General features: G+C 40.1%; 1 protein-coding gene across 15 annotated transcripts in view; it reads right to left on the bottom strand.

Annotated features, from left to right (window-relative positions):
* The window catches only part of LYN (LYN proto-oncogene, Src family tyrosine kinase), a 213,302-nt gene that overhangs the window by 76,620 nt on the left and 111,072 nt on the right, over window positions 1–25,610 (bottom strand). For 13 of the 15 annotated variants that reach the window (XM_029591297.1, XM_029591300.1, XM_029591294.1 and 10 more), the window contains 5 exons: window positions 10,818–10,875; window positions 10,624–10,726; window positions 5,818–5,916; window positions 5,613–5,716; window positions 1,538–1,687 (listed from right to left, as the gene is read on the bottom strand). In XM_029591297.1, coding sequence (XP_029447157.1) covers window positions 1,538–1,687; window positions 5,613–5,716; window positions 5,818–5,916; window positions 10,624–10,726; window positions 10,818–10,875 — 514 coding nt within the window. The remainder of the gene's footprint in view (window positions 1–1,537; window positions 1,688–5,612; window positions 5,717–5,817; window positions 5,917–10,623; window positions 10,727–10,817; window positions 10,876–25,610) is intronic. The other 2 variants (XM_029591288.1, XM_029591290.1) reach the window with 1 other exon arrangement.

The raw sequence follows: 25,610 nt of genomic DNA, 5'->3' as shown, positions 1-25,610 counted from the left end.
CATTTATAGCTCTATTCATATTTGTTAGTGCCTTCCAAATCTCTTCCAGAGTTATTTTTTCAGGCTTTTCCAATGGTGCATTCACAATAACGTGTATCTCAGTCTCCTTACCTCCCTCCTCCAAAAGGCCTGCCATGTCGGGTTCCAGATGCCGAGCCTCCTCATTCTTACCCTTAGTCCCCAGATGTATCGGGCCTTCCGAAGCAGACGGCTGTTTGCCGTTTTTTCTTAGGAAATCAGAAGTCCTTAGGGCTTGTTGTACCATCGGCACTGGAATTTGTTGTTCTCTCCCCTCTCCTGCTAGGGGCTGCTCTCCGCCATAGATGCTCACAGCTCCACCCTCCGTATTCAGGTGCATGCCCTCGAAGGCATTCTCAATCTGCGGTTGTCTTAGAGAAATACTTTGAGTAGAGGTAAGATTATCTCGAATCCTTGCCTTTCTTTCTGTATGCAGCATTGTAGCTATGAAGAAAAGGCTGTTCAAGGCACAAGGAAAGATTTCAAGAAATCACCACGGAGCCATGTTGCCTACGTGTTCACCGTGTGGCATCCATCTTGGTTCTCTGAGTAGTAGAAGATACTTCTGTCTACATGAGTCACAGGAGATCCCAAAGTAGAAGTCCCAGTCCAAAAAAGAGATCCCTAGACTGTAAACCTCATCAAGCAACAAAGGAATGACTCCTACCATTAAATCCCAAACATCTAGAATCTGTCAAGTTTTCTTGCCAAGCAATATCACAACAATCTGGTTTGGGGCAACTTCAGTCAATGGTTTTCTTGCAGTTACTCATTAGGCATCCTACTAGCATGGAAGCAGTGACAGTACTTTGTAAAAAGATATTGTAAATCTGATTTTATAATTTCAGTTTCTATATTTTCTCATTGTTTTTATATAAGGTGTGCATTTTTGACCATGGCCAAGCCTCATTTAAAAAAATTATCCTCCTAATGAAATTTTTAAATTGCTTATGCTATTTTCATATTATAGATGGACTATAGCTCCTAATGACAAGTGGTATGCCCTGGCAAATGCGGACCTGGAACTATAATAGTAGAAAAGGGAAAGTAGAAAGACCACCCAAAACATTAAACATATATTTCTGCTCATCCATAAAACCAGTAAAAAAAAAAAAAAAAGGGGGAGCAGCTCAATGATTTTGCATGTTCAGGCCACGGGTGTATCCTCCGGTTTCTGTGCGCGCCGGGCTTTGAAAATGTGGGTTATTGTGTTTTGTACAAAACTTATCAAACATCTGAGAGTGATATTAAAGGGAATTCATTTCTAACAGAGCCTTAACTAGGAGAGAAAATAAGTTCTGCCAGAAATGGACTTAAGCATGATTTAACAGATCAAAATAAACCAAAAATAGTAAAATGGGGCAAAATCAGGGGGAAATATCCAGATATATAGTAGATGCTACTGAAGGTATGTCAATGGGAATTTTTTTTTTTAAACAAGTCTTCCCTTGAGCAAATATATAGGTTGCGCTTAAACCAAAAACGTGCAGCTTATAAAATATAAAAAAATGTAACTTACTTTGATAATGTTTTATCATATCGCTGATGCAAGTAAAAGTAATTCTTGGAGAGATATAATAGCCGCCATTGTCTAGACATCTAATTTTGTAGTGCTTTATAACTTCACCCTGCTGTGGGTCATGATCTCTGATGGATAAAGAGTAACTGCCTATGGGAAAAACAGTAAGAGAAAATATTAAATCTACAATACACCTTCAAGTATATGCACATTACTGAATAGCTCTTTACTACAGAGCTCTCACACAACTGACAATAAGGAGGAATCTGAACTATAAGTCAGAGTCTGTTAGTCAGTAAAACACACGAGTGCTCATAAAATCAAAACTGGTAGACAGTATCAGTCGATCAGATCAGAAAGGAAGCACCTAAAGTGAGCAAGGACCACATCTCGCGGCCGAGGCCTCTTGTTTGAGCACAATGTTACCTATTTTAAATTGCTAAACAGTATGGTTCAAAAATGGTTTGGGATGGTCAAATAGGATGCTCGGGTTTGATTCCCGGACGTGGCTCCTTTTTCTTGAGTCAGCTGGGATTGGGAGTGAGGAAGAGGGAGCACTCACAGTTCCAGCAGGGAAGAAGAAAGGGATGCATGGAGGTTACCCTGCATGGAGCAGTAGTTACAGCCACAAGCAGCTTGCTGGTCAGACTGGATGAACCATTTGGTCTTTATTTGCTGTCATTACTATGTAAAGTATGATGGGGAACCATTCTAGCAGCAACATTGGTTAGTAGGAATACAGAAGAGTTTTGGGAGAACTCAAAGGGAATCTTCCCTGCTTTTTGATCTACAGGACATCACCATTATGCAGCCAGGCTGCTAGGGAAAGGAGGAATGAGAAATGTCTGACAGGGTTTTATGACACCAAGCAAAATAAGTCCTAAAGATCAAGTGCAAAGGCAAACTTAGGCCTGGATTTTCTAAGGTCACAGACCTTAGAAAATCCGGCAGTAATGGAGGGCGAAGCAGGGGGCAGGCCTGCGAAAGCCAGCAGCCATCGCACCACTGCGGTGCACTGGCTGCCGGCTTTCGCACAGAATAACTACACCATAAAAGGTGTAGTTATTCGGCGCAAAACTGGCGGCGATAAGGGTCCTTACCTTTCGCCGCCAGCAATGTATCTGCAGAGTCGGCCCCGGTGCCGCCCCCATTTCCTCCTCTTCCGGGGCCGAGTCCGCCCCCATTTAGCGATCACACGCGAAAAAGGGATTTTACGCGTGTGATTGCTTTTGAAAATGACCCCCTTAGTTTTTAAAGCAATAGCATTTGAGCAAACTTTCCTTATTTCTTTTGAATAGAATAATTGCTAGCAGCACAAAATTTGGCTTGTATTTCACATTCCTGTGTAGCATCTATTCAAATGAGGTGCCCTCACGATACTTTGTAATATACCCAGTAATATACGCCTGCAATTTGGCTATTTTAAAGAGTCACTCATGCTTGGCCCAAACACTCATGTATATGGGCCTTTTAATATGAGAAACTCTCAAAATTCACCAGTAAGGGTTTTATGACAACCAGATCCTTGTCCTTACCAAGTGGCCTGATGTACCAACCTGATGGCGGATTCTGCTGGCTTATGGCAATGCCAAAACAGTCAGTTACTGTTTGCACAATGCAAGAATAGTCTAAAACTATGGTTTTCAGGGCTGGCATGAAATGTTTCATATAGGGTCAGATAGTACTGGTTTATATGGACTTCTGAAAGAAAACTAGAAGAATGGTTTTGACTTGCACCACTTAGAGTATTTAGGAACATTTCACAGCTCTACATGTGAGAGGGAAAAGAGCCCATGAGCTACAGAGCATATTTCTTCCATTCTTAACATTATGTCATGTCAACTTTTGTTTTGACTTACATGAACACTGTGATTGTTGGAAGATAGTTCTCAGTAGTCCTTTGCATCTGTTAGGTAGGATGCAGCTTGTGGCAGGAGACAGACAGGCAAGTGAAATAGCTATGCCTTCTCCTGTCCACCTCACCCAACACTCTTCCCCATTTTCTCTTGGTCCTTAGCACCCAACCAATTAAACACCCAGCGAACCCAGTTTAATTTGACCATAAACATCTATAATAACCATCAGGCTCGACTCCCATCACTACCCCCACTATTGCAACCTCCTCCCCCGAGTGATTTAAGACAGACTATCCCTCATGTTATATTGGGCAGTCACGAACTCTGTCCTGCCCACCCTACCAAAACAATTATAAACCTTATATAAACTCAAGGTGCAGTTAAACACCTGGCAACAAGTGTTTTACATAAATTGCATTAACAACACTTCTGATAAGCAAGAACATTACTGAACAGTAATATTGCCTCTGTGTGATAATGGAGCTGGCTACCTGGAAATATTTAGCCTACATCAAAGTTTTCCTATGCTGCAAACAAAACTTTCAGGTTGATTCAGAGACATGTAGATCTCTTCCCCTGATATTTACTGTAACATTTTCAGATCTGACAGAATAGAGGCCTATGTATATTAACTATATTTTTGCTTTCATCATAAACAATACAAAATATCAGTATTATTCTTAGATCATATAGTATATTTATTAATACAAACTTGATAAAAGACAATTCTACTCATTCACTGAGCAAAAATATAGGTTCTCAAAAACATAGAAAATGTTAAAAAAAACAAAAAAAAAACCAAAAAACAGTGCTATAACAGAGTTATATAACCAGAACACCACAGCAAACATAGCGTACACATAAAATGGCATAATAGCATTATGCCATTTTATATCTTTTTATATGCATAATATATCTTCTGTATAATTATGCTTCACAATAAAAAATATGAAATCTAGTTTTATTTGATATCTATTTAAAATAAATATGTTAAAATAATGTAGAATTATTTTCATTAGAACAAATTACTTAACATTTTCAAAATCACAATATTAGTTACATTATACTTGCTCAGGCCTACTTGGCTGATCGTGCACAAAATTTAAACTCAGCTTATAAAAAGTTGTACAAAAGAAAATTTGTACAGACACAGCCAGTCAAAAAAATTAGAGGGAACATTGGGAGCAGTATTCAGCAACAGAGCATATTGGCTAGTTAGCCAGATAAATGTATCCAGATAACTAGCAGGGTATATTCAGTGGTATACTGAACATACTCGGCAATCTTAAATTTAGCTGGATATGTTTATCCAGCTTACTTTAGGACAGGTCAGCGGTATGACAATAGTTAACCGCATAACTTAACCAGCTAACTTCGAATATCAGAGTTAGCTGGTTAACTTATGTGGCTAGCTCTGCTCCTTTCCAAAATGCCTCCCACCTGCTCCAGAATGCCCCGGACTCATCCAACTAAATTATGGCTGGATACTAGAATTTAGCCGGATAATTGTTATGCTGGTTTTCCCAGCATAACTGAAAAGTTATCCGTCTTAATGGCTTTTGAATATCACCCTCAGAGCTACTAACTAGCCCTGCATAAGTGAAATCTCAAAATAAACTAAATTTGAAGGTCTTAAATCAAAGGATCATCAGTCGAGACTTTAGATACAGAATCGGATACTTGTTCTCATTATACTCTCTGCCAATGCCTTGTCTAAAAGAGATTTAGTATCATTGACGTACAATACACATTTTCTATCTTCTAGGATAACCTGGAATTTAGCAGGATAGAATGATGCCAGACCATTGACGTTCTGAAAATCGCCACAAGATATCAAATGTTTATTCCAGCATTCTTAGGTAATCCAAGAAATATAAAAAAAAAAATGTACTTGTAGCTCACCTAATATGATTACTTTGTTTTTAAACCTTTGTAAAACAAAATCCTTATGATCTTAAGAAAAGGAAATTAATTATGTTAGGGTTCACACTAGATATCGAATCAGGTCACCAACATTTAAGTCTTTCGATCCTATCATATAATCACTGGAGAACTGGTACATGGCATGTGCATCTTACACAGTCCTAATCCTGTTACATTCTCATTACAAACCTGGCAATTCTATTTTAAGGACTATAATTTGCTGTGCACATATTTTACCCTAGCTTAATAGAATCTGCTACTACTTTAAAAAGATTCAGTTTGACTTGAATTCTTACCTTTTAATGTTTCACTTTCTCTAATAAGGAATGCTCCAGGACTGTTTGCTGGTGCAAGCAGCTGTCTCTCAGCATCTTTCCTGGTAATGTCTTTGAAGAACCAACTGAAACACATTTTAAATAAATAGATTTTTGGCTATTCAAACAAGAAATACTGCGATAGAAAATTGCACTTTTTTTCCCCTTAACAAAATTAGGAACCTACTCTTCAGTTTCTAATGTATTGACTTTTGCTACATAGTTGCTGGGAATAAATCCTTCTTTCTTGGATGAGAGAGATTTTGCTTTCCACCACTCTCCACTCCTAAAATAAAAAAAAAAATAATAATAATAATAATTGTATTTATTGTACATCATAATTGGTTTATAGAAGTACAGAACATAACAGCAGGTAATGATACTAAGACCTATCTAGTCTGCTAAATTTTTGCCTTCCAGTTGCAATATGGTAGACCCTAGACTTACCCTAGCAATCACGTCTTTCTCTCTAATTAAGCCTTAGCAGTTTAACAAGATTATTTTGTTCCGAATTTCAATGAAAATCTAAAGATTTTAAAATTAAAGAAATAGCTGGTCCAGAAACAGTGCTGCAGCAATTGTTAATTAATGATGATAGCCATGGGCAGCATTTCCTAATAGCTTGGGCAAGAAGATTTCATCAAGGACTCTTACAGCATGAGGGCATTAGATATCTTTGAAAAAAAAAAAAAAAAGCAAATTTGCTTACCTGTAAGAAGGGTTCTCTTTGACAGCAGGATTCATCAGCCATAATGCATGAGTGATATCAGCCAACGGTGCCATCAGACCTAGCTCTCAGAGCTTAATAAAAGTCTTACTGAGCATGCATGGGAGTTCCCATGCATCCACACTGCTTCGTGAGCCGCACAGTGTCTTCCAAAGCTTAAGCTTTAGTGAGGTGGTAGACTCCCAGAGAGGTGGTCAGATGTTAAGCACATCTGATTCATCCTGCTGTCTACAGAGAACCTGGTCTGCAGGTAAGCAAACTTGTTTTCTCCAGACAAGCAGTTATGAATCAGGCATAATACATGATGAGTCCCAAAATGAGGGTTGTATTGCAGAGCAAGTACTCACACACCCAGTTCCCACCTGTGAAGAGTAGAGTACATGATAAACAAGCTGCATGGACCTGCTTATTCATTTAAAAAAAATTTTTTATTATTAATTTCAACAATACAAGCAAGATACTCCTTACTTACAGAAAACAAAATTGAAATATCCAGAAAGAAAAAAAAAACACAAGTAAAATATACAAATAAGAAAACCAATCCACAGATACATCATTTTTCCAAAAGGAAATACAAAAGAATAAAGGGACAACAATAAAGGGATTTTTGAAGTGAAACCTTAAAAAAAAGAAAGAAACAGGCTTAACGTGGACATGGCAACCAATTTCTTTTTGGATCTTTAAACCTACAAGTTACCAGGAGAAAAGGATGATATACTCCTAGAATTAATAAGGGATTTCAGTTGTTCAGGGAAAAAAAAAAAAACCCAACACAAAATATTCATGCTGAGAGTGAATAATACATTTACATGGCTATCTTAGTACAAAGGAAAACCCCAAGGATATTTTCTGTGGTCTAAAAGCAAAAAAATCATGTCTCCTTTTTTGAGTAGCACAGGCAAAGTCTGGATAAATATGAACTGACCATAAAAAGATTCTTAAAATACCTTTTCATAACTTCACTTAATTCCTGTTCGGAAACAAAGGAGACGAGGAGAGTAGAGTGTTCATAAACCTCAGTCGTAGAATCTTCCAAAAATTGGGTCAAGTTTGCAATAGCGTCAGGGTGCGTTTCTTGAGAGAGTCTCTCTTTAGTTGGAACCGGCAAAAAAACATCTTATTGATACAAGAGATTTTCCCCACTTCAAATTTCAAAATTTCAAGGAAATAATTCTTCAAAGAGTGGTAAGGGTCTTCCCCCATCACCTTGGGAAAATTCAGGAAGCGGAGATTTAAATGCCTTGTGTAATTCTCCAAGTATTCTAGCCTACGAGAAACATTGCAGGATTGAATCTTAGAAACAGACACCTCTGAAGTCTCCATTTGAGATTTAAGATCCTTAATTTGACAGTCAAATTTTACCTCAAGTGAGTCTACTTTGGTAGCAAGAGTCTCCAGTTTAATATGATGATCTTTCAAAGAACAACAAAATCCCGCTATTAGGTCCCATAACACCTCAAGTGTGACAACTGCTGGCTTGGGTAGAAGATGAAAAAGCTCACCCAAATGTCCAGAAGACGAATCTGCTTCTGGAACAACTCTCACCGACACTGCCGCGTTTTCATCACGTTCTCCCGGGGTCTCCGCTGGTGAAGAAGCAGCAGCACAAGCAGCAAAATCCAAAAATCCCAAAGTCTCAGAGTATGGGGAGAGCGGAGGCAACATCGGCAAGCCTCCACTCTAGGCCCCCCCTCCCTGCAGTTGCAGAAGCTTCATAACCACTCTGAGCCGCCGTTGAAGGTGGGAAGTTGGCGATCGCCGGGGCCAGCAGAGGGCGAAGATCCAGGGGACTTAAGGTAACTTCCCCAGACAATTTTGACATTCCCTCGTTGGGAATCCAGTGGGGCCAGGTACTCTCATCTATTGTTGCCATTCCAGATGTGAACGATGTTATAAGGCACTGTCCAGTAGGGAAGGAGGTGTCAGGGGGTAGACATGAACCTTCCCTTTTCATTTAGGTGGCATCTTCTGAAGGTAATGGAAAAATAGGGAGTGCTTGAACGCATCTGGCTCACACCGCCATCTTGCTGGAATTGCTTTCTCAAAAGTTACTGGCTCTTTGAGACATTTTGCTGAGATAGTAGTGGGATACAAAAGAAGTGAACTGATGATAAAGTAGTAGCTTTGTATATATCTTCAATGGAAGTGGCCCTGATATGAGCCATTGAAGCCACCATGGCTATCACTTGATAAGCTTTGACAGAGTCTGTAATCTGTAAACCAGCCAGTGGCTAATAGTGCACAATATAGTTCGCTAGCCCAGTTCTAGTAAAAAGGTTAAACACAGTCTCTGCACAGAGAGTCCAATTCTCTCTCTCTCCTCCAGGGAGTAACGATGCCTGATAAGTGTCCTCAGTGGTTTTAAAGCTTTTACTCACAGTTATTTGAGTTTCCAGTACTCTTTTTAGTTCTTGTATGAATCCCTGAGAGGGATCCATGCTGGAACAAGTGGCTCCAGATGTCCTTCTGATGGGTAGGCAGCAAAAACTTTTAACCAAAATTCTTCTTCCCCAAAAATATTAACACCAGAGTTTCTCCTTGCATAAGGTCATCATCTCTAAGAGGAAGGTCTTCCTGATCTAGTTGAGGCCCTAGAGTCTCACAAGGCTCCTACCACAAAAAGTTTCAAAGTCCCAAAACAACTTAAGACAACCACCCTACTATACCCTATGGGTTAGGTTACAAAAGTGGAGTCCTCAACCAAATTCAAATGGTTCCAGGCAGGATGGAGCCCAGGATTCAGGAAGACCATAAAATTCAACAGAGAAAATCTCCGAACTTCCTCCAAAACGGCAAACTATACTGACCCCCTGAGCCCTATGTAGAAGCTGCTTATAAGTCTCAAAGAAGGGGTCAGTCACTCCAGCATTCTCAAAGAGAGTTGCTGCATTGACTGGATCCTTCCCTAATCATCCCTCACTAATTGCACTAGCTGCAATAAGGTTTTGGTGGTTATATCTTCACAACGCATGGTCTCCAAATTTAAACAAATTACATTCTACCATAGAACCACTGTTGGTGGAATGCGATTTGTTTACATTTGGAGACTTTTTCTTGTGAAAATATAACCAGTGAAATTTATCAAGGGCTCACTAAAGGCTTGGCTCCTTATCCTGAATAGAGTATTGCTGCATTTAAGCAGCTGAAGATCATTGAATAATATTCGCTTAAATTTGGAGAATTTGGATTGTGGAGATATAAACAGTTAAATTTATTAAGGGCTCAAAGGCTTGATGCCCTGTTTTGAACAGTGGGTTTCTGCATTAAAGTTGTTGAAGATCATTGGACAAGCCTGTGGGTCCTAAAAGTATGGAAATATACTGACAATAGATACATCAGTTTTGAACTGCCATAGGATAATGGGATCGATATTTAAGAGCGATATGTAGACTCTGTTGAGCTCTCTAGAGAAGATATTTTTTCAGAAGTGTTTTTTATATCTTTTCATGATTGTTAAGTATTGGTTTAAGTGATTTTTTTGAAGAATTATATATAAGAATTACATTTGTGAGAAAGAGGTTATATGATTGGATTTGTGGATTTATCTGTGAGGTGCTTGATGGAATGAATGGTTGGATGCAATGAGTATATTTGGTTTTATATTATAATAGGGTGGGCGGTGTTTGTTTGTATCTATATAAAGTGAGGATTGTTTTTTCTAAATAAACTTTTTTCAGAATGATGAATTATTGATAAATAAGATACTATTCTAGTGAATGGTTGAGACAAATATTGCCTTATGATATTGTGGAGCCCGATATTGAAAGCATGTTTCAGTGCTCGATAGCCAGATTAGGATTTATCTAGCTACTTGGCAGTCCACTGAATATCAGCAGCCAGTAGATAGCCAGATAAGTAACTTATCCGGCTATCTATTAGCCAGCTCGATAGTGGGCAGGCAGTAGGCGGATCTGGGTAGCACTACTTATTTGGATAACTTATCCGGCTAAGTAGCGATATTTAGCTTTAGCTAGATAAATTATGCGAGTAAGTTATACCTGCCAATGACCAGGATTAACTTAGCTGGATATAACTTATCCGGTTAAGTAGTGGCTTGAACACGGATATTCAAGGACATAGCTATGTCCCTGAATACCCCTTGAATTTAGCCGGATAAGGCATACCCAGCTAAATTACATGAACTGCCAACTTTCAGTTTTGGATCCGTGGTGTCCTCCCATAGGAGTTAGCATGTTTGATGATGTTATGCTTGAATAAAGCAAAGAAAACAGACTTTCACCACAAGACTGCATTCCCCATACTTACTCCTCAATAACTTTCAGACGCTCTCCTTTCTTAAAGGACAAATCTTCTGGGTGGATTCCTTCATATGGATATAAAGCTACTACAATGTTCCCGTGCTCTTCTTCTATTAAACACACCAAGAGAGACAAAATGATTTCATGTTACCCGTGCCTTCTGAGATGCCAAACGTTGATAATGCTGGGAGAGAAACATACCTTCAGCTTTTTGAAACCTCTGCCCTGGTAGAAGGTGAACATCTGCATTGTTTGAGGTCTAGAACAGAAATATTTGTCAGTAAAATTTGTTACAGGAGTAGGACATTGTGTATTGCATTTCTAATACAGTATTTCTTCCTATGATATTTAAGTCTTTTCCACATTCATGAAGTTTACAGGGTCTAAATAAGGCATTCATTTTCAAATATGCAAATAGATAAAGTAGCGTGGTTGCCTCGTTGGTCCATTTGAATGCATGGAAATAAAAAATTAACAAAACAAACCAAAAACAAACCCCATTCTTCATAGGACCAACTTAATACTTTTCTTGATTAGCTTTCAGGAGTTGCACTTCCTTCATTTGGTCAGATCCTGATAAAGGGTGTGTAACTCTTAAAAGCTTGTCAAGACATGTATTGTTAGTCCAATAAAAAGGACTTGGCTTATATTTTGTTTTGTTGACCTTTACTTCTGCTACTATGCCATTAAAGAGGAAGCTAAAAAATAAACAGAAACAGGCAAAACTTATCAATGGCAAAAGGACCCATAATGAGAACACTACAGCACTGACAGTAGGTGCAGCAAACAGTAATCTACCTTAGCTATGTTCGTTTTAAGCCATTAAAATCGCATCTCATTTGGTATCCGTAAGGAACCAATATTTAGACATACAGTGCATGCTCTTGCTGTTGGCTCAATGGAGGACCACTGCTGATTTTTTTTTTTAAGGACTAATCCTTTAATGAAAAGTGCAATCCATGTACCATAAGAAACCATGATTTTGGAAAGGGCATCCTTTAAAACATTTTCAAAAATATTTGTCATGTAGTCTGTACCACTGGGAACTGGACATGCAATGTTCCTGGATGCAGAGATTTCAAAACTACAGTAACTTAAGAGATGGTAGAGACCAACTGGCCCATCCAGTCTGCCCAGTCAGTTCTGGCCGCATTGCTCAAGATATATCCCAGCTGCTGGCCTTGTGAAGCGAAACCAGTTGTAGGCATCTTCCTCTTTCCTACTTTACCCTCCTGGATAGCTGAGCATTCAAGATCCCGTATTTCATTCTCTTTCCTGGGAGTGCTTCCCTTCCCTTAACTGCAATGAAATCACAGGCCCCATCCCCATTGTTGCATTACTTCTGGGGGTCAGGAGCAACGCATTTTAATAAACTGAATTGCTGCACTTCTTGGGGGTTGAACCAAGACGTCTGCAGCGCTCTGTGCCCACAGCAATCTGTTCTGGTTGCTATCGCTGTCTTGCCTCACTTTTTCTCGCCAGCCTTGCACTGTAAATCATGATTTTTGTTGTTTTGTAAGTGTTAAATTCTAAAGTGGAAAGAAATTATTTTGGCAGTTTAATGTATGTTTCGTTCAGCTCTTTTTTTGTATTAAATTTGGGTTTTAAAATTGTTTAATCTATATTGCTTATATTTGGAATTCTTTGTAGCCTTTTTTTCCCCCTTGTACTCTGCTGTGTACCAATGACTGATAGAAGAGGTAGAATATAGATCTTAATTTGAGTTAAATTTCAAAATCATTGTAATCCCTAGAGTTTTCTAGAAAGAATTCTGTAATGTAATGGTTTAGGGAGACACTTTCTCGCTCTCTGCAGTCTGAAACAGTGCGGCACAGAGGCAGCAGAGTTTGTGTGAGCAGGGGACGAGCTGCAGACTTATCTTGTCAGGGGTCTATAGACTCTCTCTCTACTTTTGGAGAGTTAAGGAAGGAGATAAGAATGTCTACAGCTTCCCATTCCTATAAATATTTTTCTCTAAAATTCCAAAGGTCATGCACATGAGCAGTGAGAGTTTTCCCATGAGGCAGCTCTTGCTAGCCTGGCATGAGAGACGGGATCTGAAAGTCACACTGCTGCCCACCATAAATTCTTCAAGGAAGGAAAATTTTTCCTTATCATACTTTCAGTCAGTGTGACCTGCTGCCAAAAAGACGCTGCACAGCAAGAAGAGGAGACTTTACCTACACAGTACTCGAGCTAAAGGAAAATAGAGAGGTGCAGCCACTGGATTTCAATTCCCTGGATGTCTTAAGAGGTACAGGACCCTCCAAAACCCTGCCCGTTAGCAGATCCTGCATTAGAGGATCCCGTTTGTGCAGCTTGTAAAAGTGCAAATGGAAGAAATTGATTAATTCCCAAGAAAATACACTATTCTCTAAAACTTCTTCACTTGTGATAATCTATTTCAGTAGGATGTTAAGCTGAAACACCATCCAACATATAGAGAGTGATATTTTCTAAGCGTCCAAGAGCCTAGAAGTTAACCTTCTCTCTTGCTTGGGAATGGACCTGTAGCAGGAGCCCCCCCCCCCCCCCTCTCACAGGTAGGATACGAGAGGGAGGAAAAGTAGTGCAGTTCTTAGCTAACATTTTAAATCATACTCAGACCAGCATTTAAACTAAGCATGGAGGAGGGGGAGGGAAGGGAAGCTGGAGGAACAAATTGCCATTCTCCATAACTAAGAACATTTGCAGTACACAGTAAGCCCTGAATGGATTAAAAGCCAAAGTCAAGCATGCAATATTTGGGAGACAGAAATCAGAAGCTGAGGAGGGAGAGCCAACGAAAGTTACTGGAAAATAGGGAGGGAACAAATGGAAAGCAAGAGAAAGTGCTAGAGCGTCATCTAAAATGAGTGGTTTGTGCAAAGCACTGTTGAGAAAATGACTGACCTGCAGGCCACAATGGCAGAAGCAGACTTGGATGTGGGTGCAATCACAGAGCAGTGGAAATCAGGAACACGATGTGAATATCCCAGGGATAAAATCTCTTCAGAAGAGACAGAATAGAAGAATAGACAGAAGGGAGAAGCACTTTATATTACAGACAAAACAGTAACCACTGAAGTACAGGAAAGCAGAGAGAAGCTGTATTAGTGTGGGTTGCCCTGGAAAAAATGATGATTTTTAGGTTTACATGGGAATAATATACAGTGTTCCAGCACAGAGAAAAGGTGTGGATTCAGAAGCAAAGAAACACATAAGGGAGGTATTGCTTGAAAGTTACCAATGAAAAGGCAGGAGTTAAAATCTAAATTTTTAATTTATATTCTGCTTTCAGTGGCTGGTCAAAGTGAATTACATTAGGTACTGTAGGTACCCAGAGGGTTTAAAATCTAAGGGCCTCATTTTCTAAGCCTTTTTTTTCATAAGACACAGAATGGGAGAAAAGCCTTAGTAGACCAGGCCCTAAGTATGAAGCGGAGGCAATAGAGGCTGAAGTGATTTGCCCAAGGTCACAAACAGCGTCAGCAAGATTTGAACCTTAGTTTTCCTGGTTTACATCACCCTGCTCTAACCAGTAGGCTGCCCCTCCATTCCAAACAGAAGTGGACTGCAACCTATCAGCTGAGGCTTTCGCTAAGCATGGAAGACTCCCAGGTGCTTTGCGATGGCTTTTCCTCAGGCAGCTGCCTGACGAATCCATTCATGGAGAGGCGGCTACACTGGATCTGGTGCTGACAAATGGAGACCGTGTTGCTACTCTCACGGGAGGGGGAATTTAGGGCTTAGTGACCACTGCATTGTAGTTCAGTATTAGACTGTACCCCGAACTGAACCACGCTAGGACCCTGGACTTCAGGAGGGTTGAATGCAAGACGAGTGATTGAGCAGAGGAAGTCCGATCAGGAATCCAGGCTCTAAATTTGGAACTAGAATAGAAAGAGCAACAAATCCATGTGTAGGACAACAGAAAGAAGATGAACAAAGTTTTTCTAAGGAGGTTGACAAAACAGCTACGGTATGAGAAAAATATATTCCCCCCCCCCCCCCTCAACAAAACCCAGAAAATGATCAGGAACAGAAAAGAAAAGGAGGCCGGAAAGGCAGTTAGAGAGTGGCCCAATCAGCAGACAAAAACACCTCTCTTAAAGAAGGGATACAACCCTCACACCTCTCACCCTCAAAAGAAGGGGAGCAGCAGAAGGCAGAAATCGTAAAGAAGTTCTTTGGATCAGTAGGTGCTCTTCTCTCAGAGGAAGAGGAAAGTGATGTGCCTGAGGCAGGATACGAGGGTATAAAATGAGGGTGTCAGGAGCAGAAACTCATTTACAGGAGAAGGAAATATTTAAAGTCCCTACATGAGATAAGGTAATGGCACCTGACGGCAAACATCCCAGATATAAATAAATAAATACTCGAATAGCTCGAGGAAGTGCTGACTGCACCCTCACAGCTTGTCTTTAGGGATAGGGGGGTTATAAGGGACTGGAGGAGCAAATATAGTCTCACTCTACAACACGGCAAGAAGGCGGCAAATAATTACAGACCTGCCAATTTAACAAGTAGTGAGCATTATGGATGCACCTGTAAGGAAAAGGATAGGGCAGAACATTGAAACAAGCAGATTCCAGGACCTCAGACAATATAAGTTCACACTGGGGAGATTTTGTCAAACTTTATTTAGTGTTTTGATAAGATGATCAAAGTAGCAGATTGGGGTGGGATGGGAGCTGTGGACAGTGGCCGTCTAGAAGGCTAGTGAACAAAGTAGCAATTACAGAAATAAAATAGAAAGGCGTCTGTTTACTAAAGTGCATTTGAACCAGTGCAAGAGTTAATGCATGTTCCACATCTGTGTTAGTGTGAGTATTTAATATGTACTAAATTAACATTAACTTCTTTGCATTAATGTTGACAAGAAATTTTATAAGGAGATTATGCAAAGCACCTCATCTTTTACCATGAGTAAATTGGATTTGCATTATTTAATGCATATGGTAGGGCAGACGCATTAATGCCTACAACTTAACTAAAGCATACAAAAGATCACCCCCCTTTGGCCAGGATTCCCCTCCTATCCACTTTCCAGTATAAAACCCATCCTCTTATGGCCTCCTACCCTCCAACACAAAAAAAGCCTACTGGCTTGTGCATACTGCATTCACATTTTTACTGCTCGCATACCCAATTTATCATTAGTGACTAGGCTGCTATTTAGCAGACACACAATAAATGATACTGGTCCTGTAACTAAAGTCAGCTAAGTGTGCCAAAGGATCATTATCTGTTATTTTACTGTGCTAATGCAGCATGAGGTATGAAATGGTACAAAACCTTAATAAAGTAGCCCCATGATACTGTAAGTGTACTCAAAAGGGAAACGTTGATAAAATGAGAAAAATTGTTAGAAAAAAACTGAAAGAAGCAGCTACAAAAGTAAAAAATGTCCAAGAGGCGTGGTCATTGTTAAAAAATACCATCACAGTCCAGATGTATTCCACACATTAAGAAAGGTGGAAAGAAGGCAAAACGATTACCGGCATGGTTAAAAGGGGAGGTGAAAGAAGCTATTTTAGCCAAAAGATCTTCATTCAAAAATTGGAAGAAGGATCCAACAGAAGAAAATAGGATAAAGCATAAACATTGGCAAGTTAAATGTAAGACATTGATAAGACAGACTAAGAGAGAATTTGAAAAGAAGTTGGCTGTAGAGGCAAAAACTCACAGTAAAAACTTTTTTAAATATATCCGAAGCAGAAAGCTGTGAGGGAGTCAGTTGGACCGTTAGATGATCGAGGGTTTAAAGGGGCACTACAGAACTGGCCACTTCAGTGGTGTGGAGGGGCGGTCTGGCCAGCCAAGACAGAATCGCTAGTTTTAATAGGGTGACGTGGAATACACTGTGAATTTTCAAAGATGGTAGCAATCTGAGTTTCTATGCCATTGGACCTAGTTGTCACTTGATGGGAAAAGGCCTCGTGAATCATGGAGTGAACTTCATAGAAGGCATTTTAAGTCTTAAATTCTTGGTGCTATGCCAGACCAGACTTCCCAGGCAAGGGGATTAGGAGCCATAGGCAAGCCACCTTATAGCTTCACCTTCCCCAAATACAATTAACAAATTATGCATTTAACAGATTTTACATGAAAAAGGATAAAGTACAGCCATTTAAAACATGTATATTATTCTGTATTTACATGCAGCGCCGTGGCACCAGCCACAAATCTGCAGAAAAGATACTTGGAACCCCTGTAGGGAGTGGGCTTGATCCTCAAAGTCATTAGTAAACTGAATTACAATTACAATATAGTAAATCTCACATTTGAAAACATTAACTGCCAACGCTCAAACAGTTACAACCCTACCTATGAAAAGGCAATACTGCAAATATTACACCAGGCATTAAAACACAAATACACCTCCTTTAGGAAGGCAGAACAAGTCAAGATGCTTTGGATTCCTAAACAGAAACTGCATGCCAGCAGAATACCTCATCTTGTTCACGCATGCAGAACACAAATACACCAAATACAGACTAAGGAGATCATAAAGTATAAACAGAGAAGTACAGACAAAAACTGAACTGGAAATCACAACAGACTCTACATGCAGTGTAAAAATGGAAAAACCATAAAAGTTATCATTCCTCATAAAACAAACCATAAAATCAAGGAATATAAAACAATCATAACAGGAAATCAAAAAAAAAATGTTTTTGAAACAGCTGATGAATAGAATATCCAATAATTAAACATACACATTTTTTAGAATTTCCCAAACACCAATAACATATTTAATGTGTCTGCTGTTTTGAAATAACACTCAATAGTTAAAAAATAAAATAAAATAAGGATAACAAAATTCCCTGTTCTCCAGTCATACTGAGATGGTCATGAATTAGCCGGAGGTGGGAAATATACACAAACCTTTTCCTCTCTCTCATATACACACATTCTCTAGCATACATGTTCATCATCACACATACTTATATGCTTACACACATACACATGCTCCCTCTCTCACCTTTGTGCTTGCACACACATGGTTTCTGACCCACACGTTCTCTCATACTCACATGCACACACATGCTCACTTATGCGTACTCAAACATGCTGACTCATTCATACTCTCCCTCTCACATATGCTCGCTAACACTCAGATGCTCACTGAAGCTTTCACATGCTGACACATACATGCTCACTGATGAATTTGCACTCTCTCCTGATCACAGTCAAGCTGATTCACACATATGCTCAGTCACGCTCACATACATGCTTACTGATTCACTTGCACTCTTATGCTCATATATGCTGTCACATTTGCATTCTCTCATACTTACTGACACAGACTTTCACTGATTCACACACTCAGTCACCCTCACACACACACTCCTCTCCCCCACCATCTGCAAATAAAACAAACAAAAGATTTTACTTACATTGTTGGTCAGGGGGAATCCAGGCAGGGACTGAGTGGCTTTTGAGGTAGGGGGTCACCATTTGGTATGGAAAGTCTGAAGCATGAAAGGTCCCAAAGCTGTTTTTTGTTTTTTTTTTAAATTATTTTCTTGCTGCAGCAGGAGGATGAAGGAAGCGTACCACACAGGAGAGCTGTGGGAGCCAGGAGGCATTCAGCTGGCACCAAGGCAGTGGCAGGAGTATGCTGGTAGGCTGCCTCCCGCTGGCACTGAGTGGGCATGGGTAGAGGCAGCAGAAGAGTTTCCTGCCATGATGGTGATGGTGGGAGAGGAGAGAAGTGCAGGGAGCAGGCCCATGGAGCCATAGCATAAGAACATGCCATACTGGGTCAGACCAAGGGTCCATCAAGCCCAGTATCCTGTTTCCAACAGTGGCCAATCCAGGCCACAAGAACCTGGCAAGTACCCAAAATACTAAGTCTATTCCATGTTACCGTTCCTAGTAATAGCAGTGGCTATTTTCTAAGTCAACTTAATTAATAGCAGGTAATGGACTTCTCCTCCAAGAACTTATCCAATCCTTTTTTAAACACATCTACACTAACTGCACTAACCACATCCTCTGGCAACAAATTCCAGAGTTTAATTGTGCGTTGAGTAAAAAAGAACTTTCTCTGATTAGTTTTAAATGTGCCCCATGCTAACTTCATGGAGTGCCCCCTAGTCTTTCTATTATCCGAAAGAGTAAATACCACAAGAGACAGTACTAAGCAGAGAGGCTCAGGGGAGGCTCCTGCCTGTAGCCCCAATAAGCCAAACCACCCTTGGGGCCAGGTGTGTGTGAGGGGTTGTGAAGGTGTATGTGTTTGGACAATTGGGAGTGTATAAGTGGAGGGTATACAGCTATGTCTGAATGTGGAGGAGTATGTGAGGGGATTTAGGCATGTTTGGGTTGGTAGGGGTTGTTTGTGGATGGGTTGTGGAGTGTGTGCATATATAAGAGGGCTGTGTACCCAATTCATATAATATATTGAAATATTCAATTTTACATCACCACTGCCATAACTAAGTTTTGTTACCAAGTCTGCTACTTGGCTGTCGCCCTTGTTTGAATCATTTTCCTTTTTCTAAGTCTATCTCCTCCACTTCTACTAGAGTAGAATACCAAACAACTGATTTCTCTTTTCCAACTGAGGGCTAGAAAAGAAATCCCCCAAGAGCAGAATCCCTCCTGCCCCCACCATTTCATAATGAATCTACATCCTGTTCACCAGTTGAAAAAAAAAAAAGGTGATAATGTCTATATACAGGTCATTGGTGAAACGTCAGCTGGAGTACTATGTCCAATTCTGGAAGTCATGTCTCTGAAAGTATCTAAGCAGAGCAGAGGCTACCAAAATGGTCTACCATAAACTCTATCAAATGTGGCCTATGAACCTGAATATGTATAACTGAGAAAGAAGAGGGAGGATATGATAGAGAAATTCAAAGGAATGGAAGTATTGATGTTCTGATCAACATTCCCGGTAAGATATGTATGTGTACAGTGTGCCTCAAAAAACTGCTCACACTGCATCCTTAGGCCACACAGAACCCAGCAGAAGACCGAGAGGAACAGAGGGAGCCATTCTGCCAGCACCACGAGCATGTTCAAAACTTGCAGGTTGACACTTCCTGTATGCTAATCTCATATTATATGAAATTAACAGACAGGAAGTGCCCATGAGTTTTGAATATGTTTGCAATGTAGGCACAGACAGGAAGGGTGATTAGCATTGGCAAGAGACCCGCAGCTGATCTTATATACCTAAGGAGAGGTGGGGGGGGGGGGGGGGGGAGAGATGCAGGGGCAATTGCAGAGCTAAGAGAGAAGAGAAGAAGCAGAAGACAGATTCTGGGGATAGGAGGGGATAAGAGGCAAGGGAGAGGATGCTAAAGGAAGGGGGAAAGAAGACAAAGGTGGAAGATGAGAGAAATACAAGGTTGTTGGCAGCACAGGGATAAGAATGGCAATGGAGACTATATGGACAAGGGATGAAGTGCTGATGAAGGGACAGGAAGGGTACAAGGGAGTGGAGAAATAGGCGAAAGCTGAAAGATGTAAGAAAAGCTAGGGGGAATGAGAAGAGATTGAGAAAAGAAAGAGGAAGAGAATCAAGGACAAAGGCAGAGCTTGGATCCCCTGTGGATGACTAGCAGCAGCGGTAACACTGCAGTATTTATTTTATATATTTAAAAAAATGTGTGGGATGCTAATCTGAAAATCTTAACGGATAACAATAAACACACATAATAAAATCGACAAACTACAATCAATCAACAGCATACAAAAGTACAGAACATAAACAAAACACTTGCAAAAATTATGTGCTGAATGGGAGGGCGCACTCACATATAAAAAAATCAAAGGGAACATTGGTCATGATATGACATTCAAGAGGGATGGACTCAGGAGGAAATATTTCTTCACATACAGGGTGTTAGGAAAAATGTAGCACTCTCCCTGTGGAGGTGGTGAAGCCCAAAACATAAAAGAATTCAAGAAAACTTGGGATAAGCTCAGAGGATACTTAGATTTGAGGTTATGAGGATAAAACCTGGGACTGGAAAGATCCTATGGTATTGCATCAGCAGAAAGACGACAAGGTGAGCTAGTGATCTTCATCTGCAGTCAGTCATCGTCTATGTTCCTATAATATAACACAAGTTTTGGCCACCTGATCCATAGGGTGACGTGCAACAGCAGAGACGTACACATGCCTGAGAACTTTCTAAATCTGACCCGGAGACTTTGGAATTCTAATGTTTTTTGGGCCAACAATTAAAATCTCCAGGCATTCTGCTACTGCTGCTACTAGTAACGCAGCCTATGCAGACTAGAAAGCATCAGATTGGCCCACATGGGCCAATTATATGCCTCCTCCCTTTCTCCTGCCTCCACGGGCCAATTGGATGCCTCCTTTATTCTTGTCCCCTCGAGCAGGGAGGCAGCCCTGGGGCAGGAAGAAGGGGGGAGTCCCATAGGCCCTGGGCAGAAGCAGAAGATGGCATGGCTGGAAGGAGAAGGCATACCATCAGCAGTGGGACCCCTAAGGAGGAGGAAGTTGCTGCCACTGGTGGGTTTAGGGTAGGGAGAGATTGTGTATATGAGGGGGGCATGTGTGCGTGTTGCAGGGGGAGACTGTGTATGCGAGTGGGTGTGTGTGTATACATGAAAATGAGAGGAATGTGAGCAAGCATATTTTTGAAAATGAGTAAATACAGTGTGTGTTAGAGAGCACGTGAGAATAAACATGCGAGTATGTTAGTGTATATGTGAATATGAAAAAGGAGAAAGCTTGTGTGCATACCACGCAATCTGCTGCCCCCCTCCCCCCCCAAACAACAAATAAAAGTCTCAGGGTGATTCTGAATGAAAAGTTCCCAGATATGGTCATAGAGCTAGCTCAAGCACTATGCACATTTCAAAATGGCACTATAGCTTCTTTCCAAAAAACTTCACCTGTCATTCTGAGTTCCTTCCCCACCTACTTACACCAGGGAAAGCCCAATCAGATACCAAACTGTAACAGGCAGAAACCGTTCAACGGAAGCCCTCCGTTGCTTGTTGTTTACAACACAATCTGATCATGTCTAAAAGAATACATACTTAGAATCTCAATATGTAAGCCTTCTGCGTACTGAGCTGAATTTAAAAACATCATACTACATATTTCCTTTATCTTTGCTCTACACATTAAGAGAAGCAGTAAGGTACAAGGAAGAGGAAAAAAAAACAACCAAAATCTGACATGCACCAACTACATCTGCTGTAGTTTGTTATATTTCAATTGTAAGAATATTTTCTATTCACAGAAACGAGGTATAGATATCTTTCTTCTTAGGACAGTCTAACATTTCAACTGCTCCAGTCTTTGTACCGAGTTTCATATTTTTATCTAACACAAGATGAAAGAAAGTTAAAATTAAGCCTGATGAAGTCCTAGAGATATTGTAGAATAGCCAAGGGCTAACATTACTATGATTAGAGGGTCAAATACTGAAAAAAAAACCCCAACTTGGGTCATGTCTAGCGGCAGGGGATTCTCTCCAGAAGGAAGTCTATATAGTCAAACACACACAAACTGGCTATTACAGCACTGAAACAAAAGATACAGTTAGGGCATGGGCTCGAGTTACTGCTTCCTTGATATACAAGATCTACTGCGGCACAGATTACTGGATAAAAAAAAAACAAAGGGTATATTGTCATCTTCCACATAAAATATCTGTTACAGGTATCCAGACAACCAGTTTTTGGCACAGTTCATAAACAGAAGCAAAGCAGGTTAACTGTCAAGATCCAGGCATGGAGTGGAATAGCAGTCTAGTGGTTAAAGTAGTGGGCTAAGAACCAAGGAAGCCAGGATTTGAATTCTGCAGCCACTCCTCAGGCACAAACTTAGACCCTGTGGGGTCAGGGAAATGCCAAATGAATGCAACTCACCTTGAGTTACCAATGAACAGGCATGAGCTAAATCTACAATAAAATATCAATTTTATGATATACTTTTTTTTTTTTTTTTTTTACTTAATTTCAGTAAATATATTAACAGCTAAATAATGCATTTTGATCATTTCCTACCAAAAGGAACCATCAATTTTAGAAAGCAAATTAGTGGTAGAGCTACTGGATTATGATTCAAAATCAAAGACATGAAATCCAGACTCTGGTCTATTACTGACTCTCCATTTGAGATGGAATAAATCTTGTCTCTCAATTGACACAGGTACAAATTCTAATGTCTAAAGCAGATCCAGTGAATTTTGCAATGACTTAAGCTCAAAAATCTTAATTTTGGTAGAAAGTTCCAATGTAATGCAAAAGGATGCTCCAAAGTATCTTTCGGAGCTCATATCCTCTTACGGGCACTGCGTGCTGCAGATTCAAAATTACTCGAAGTACCTAATTTCAGAGTAGATCACTTGCAGGTGACTCAGACATGAGCTCTGTCAATTGTTGGATCTTCATTGTGGAACACGAAGGAAATAAGGCACCGGCAAGATATTAAAGCATTTATGAAGAAGATAAAAAGGGTTCTCTTCTGTGAGGCTTTTCCCACCTAATCTCTGCAATGGCAATCCTTTTTCATTTAATTTTGGTGATGTGTACTGTTTTACATTATTTTATGGTTTTAAATTGATGTTTGAGTTATTGTAATTTGCCTAGCATGATATTGCTACTGTAGGCAAAACAAATATTTTAAATAAAACAAACACTATCAAATAATGATACACAATAAAAAGTGCAACACATACAGACTGCCATACTGAATCAGACCAAAAGATTCACCTAATATAACATCCTGTCTTAACAATGGCAAACAGCAGGTGCTTAGAGGAAGCAAATGAGCCAGGGCCTACAATCAAGTGGTCCATTCACCTCTCAAGCCCCTTTCCAGTTTCCAGTAGTCATAGGTTATGGATGTCTTCAATTCTGCAGCAACATTTTTGGTTGTTGTATTTAATAGCCTCCAATTCATCTTCCCTTTGGAAAGTTAGGATAGGGCGATAGAGGAATAAGATGGCAGATGGAAGTATGAGAAATGCAAAAGGAGAGGTTTGACATGAAGTGGATGGAAGAAAGGGAGAGAGGAGAGAGATGGGGAAAGTAACATAAGAGAAACTATGTCAGTTGGAGGGAGCGCTGAAAAAGGAGAGAAAGAGAGAAAGAAAAAAAAAAGGAAAAGGAGTCAGGAGAATCCAGAAGATGAAAGGCAAAGAAAGAGGGCAGTATGGTGTGGAGAAAAAGACACACGTAAACACTTTTTATTTTCAGTTAAAATATCTGATTTTGTCAAATTTGATAGACCACCTTACCCTCAAATGCATCAGAGAGGATTCGGACAGCAATGCCCCCAATAGCACCCCATATAAAAATATACTCATCCCTTTCCAAAACCAGCTACCTTAATTCCCACCCCATGAAAACACACACACACCCCCCTACCTTTTTCCCATACTCCCTGTACTACAAGGTGTTTGCCCCTCTCACTCTAACCTTGCAATCCTAATCCATCTGCCCACCCCTAACAATCCAATCATCAGCACAGCTATCAATAACAGCAGCAAAGTCTGCCCAACAAATTGCAGGCTCCTGATAAAGTTTGGTCTAAGCACCAGGCTCTCACACTGTTCCTTAAAGTCAAGGGACTTTGGAAGTTTTACATTTATTGCACATTCAGACAGCTGGAGAGTTCTGAATGTGCAATATAGAGTTTTTATCTCTGGGCTGCCACAATTCAAATAAACAAAGCAGTGTCAATAAAACGGCTGCCGCCGCCACCACCACCGATACTCCTTACTCCTGCCCCCTTTGCTGCAGCAGCTCCCTGACTCCTCGCGGCCGTGGCACTCAGCCATGGATTTTATTTATTTATTTATAGATTTTATATACCGATGTTCATCAGAAATATCACCTCGGTTTACAGTATAACAAAGAACATACGCTTGGAGGCGTTTTACACAGAACAAGAATTAGTAACTTAATAATAAATATGCATGGGGGATAAGGAGATTGTGATAATGAAACTTAACAATCAGAATGACCCCCACCACACCCCTTCCAGAACAATCCCGTAAACAACACACATAATTAGACATAGAGAGGGCAGTTTTCAAAAGCCATTTATATGGTTAAATGTTTGTTAACTTAGAACTTATTACCTGGATAAAAAGGGCTTTTTCAAAATTGCCCACTCTAGAAGAACCTAAAATGTACGCACAGTTCAAAAGGGAACAAACATTCAGACTTTCTCTTTGAGAACTGGTGCAAAGCCTGTGGGTAAAAGTAACCTCAGAGTTTGCAGTTTGAAAATGTCCCCCCTACTTTAAATATTAGAAATGTTTTTTTCTGTTTATATAAATATATGAGATCTATATATATGTACACACACACACACACACACCACAAATATGTTTCAGAAATTATGACATTTATCAGACAATGTAACATGTGACCCTTAGGGTTAGACTAAAAAAAACCAAAGAAATAAATCCCTATCACATTGGCTGAAAGTACTCTCTGAAACGACTGTCTGGCTGAGCTGAAGTGAGCTATTTCTTCTTTCTACTAACTGTACATATATTCACATTTTTTTTTCATTAAACAGTCACACGGCTCCTTCCATTATGAGGGAGAAGGAGTAGCACAAAACCCTGCAAAACGTCACTCAGAACCTCTATAGCAGGGGTCAGGAACCTTTTTGGCTGAGAGAGCCATAAACGCCACATATTTTAAAATGTAATTCCATGAGAGCCATACAATATGTTTAAAACTAAATACAAGTAAATGTGTGCATTTTATGTAAGATCACACTTTTAAAGTACAATAAGTCTCTGAAAATATTACACCAGGCCTTAAGACACCAATACATCTCCTATTAGGAAAACGGACCAAGTCAGGCTGCTATAGAGTCCTACACAGAAACTACACGCCAGCAGAAAACCTCACCTGAATCACGTGCTGTCCCTCACCTAACATAGAATAAAGAGACCAAAACGCATAACAAGAAGCATGCAGACAAAAACTGAATTGGAAACTGCAACAAGCCAGAGTCTCTGTATGCAGTGTAACAAAGGATAAAAGAAACAT

This window comes from Rhinatrema bivittatum, chromosome 2 (assembly GCF_901001135.1).
Source record: "Rhinatrema bivittatum chromosome 2, aRhiBiv1.1, whole genome shotgun sequence".
NCBI classification, from domain to species: domain Eukaryota; kingdom Metazoa; phylum Chordata; class Amphibia; order Gymnophiona; family Rhinatrematidae; genus Rhinatrema; species Rhinatrema bivittatum.
The sequence above is the reverse complement of the archived record's forward strand: the minus strand, read 5'-3'. Positions and strand labels throughout refer to the sequence as shown.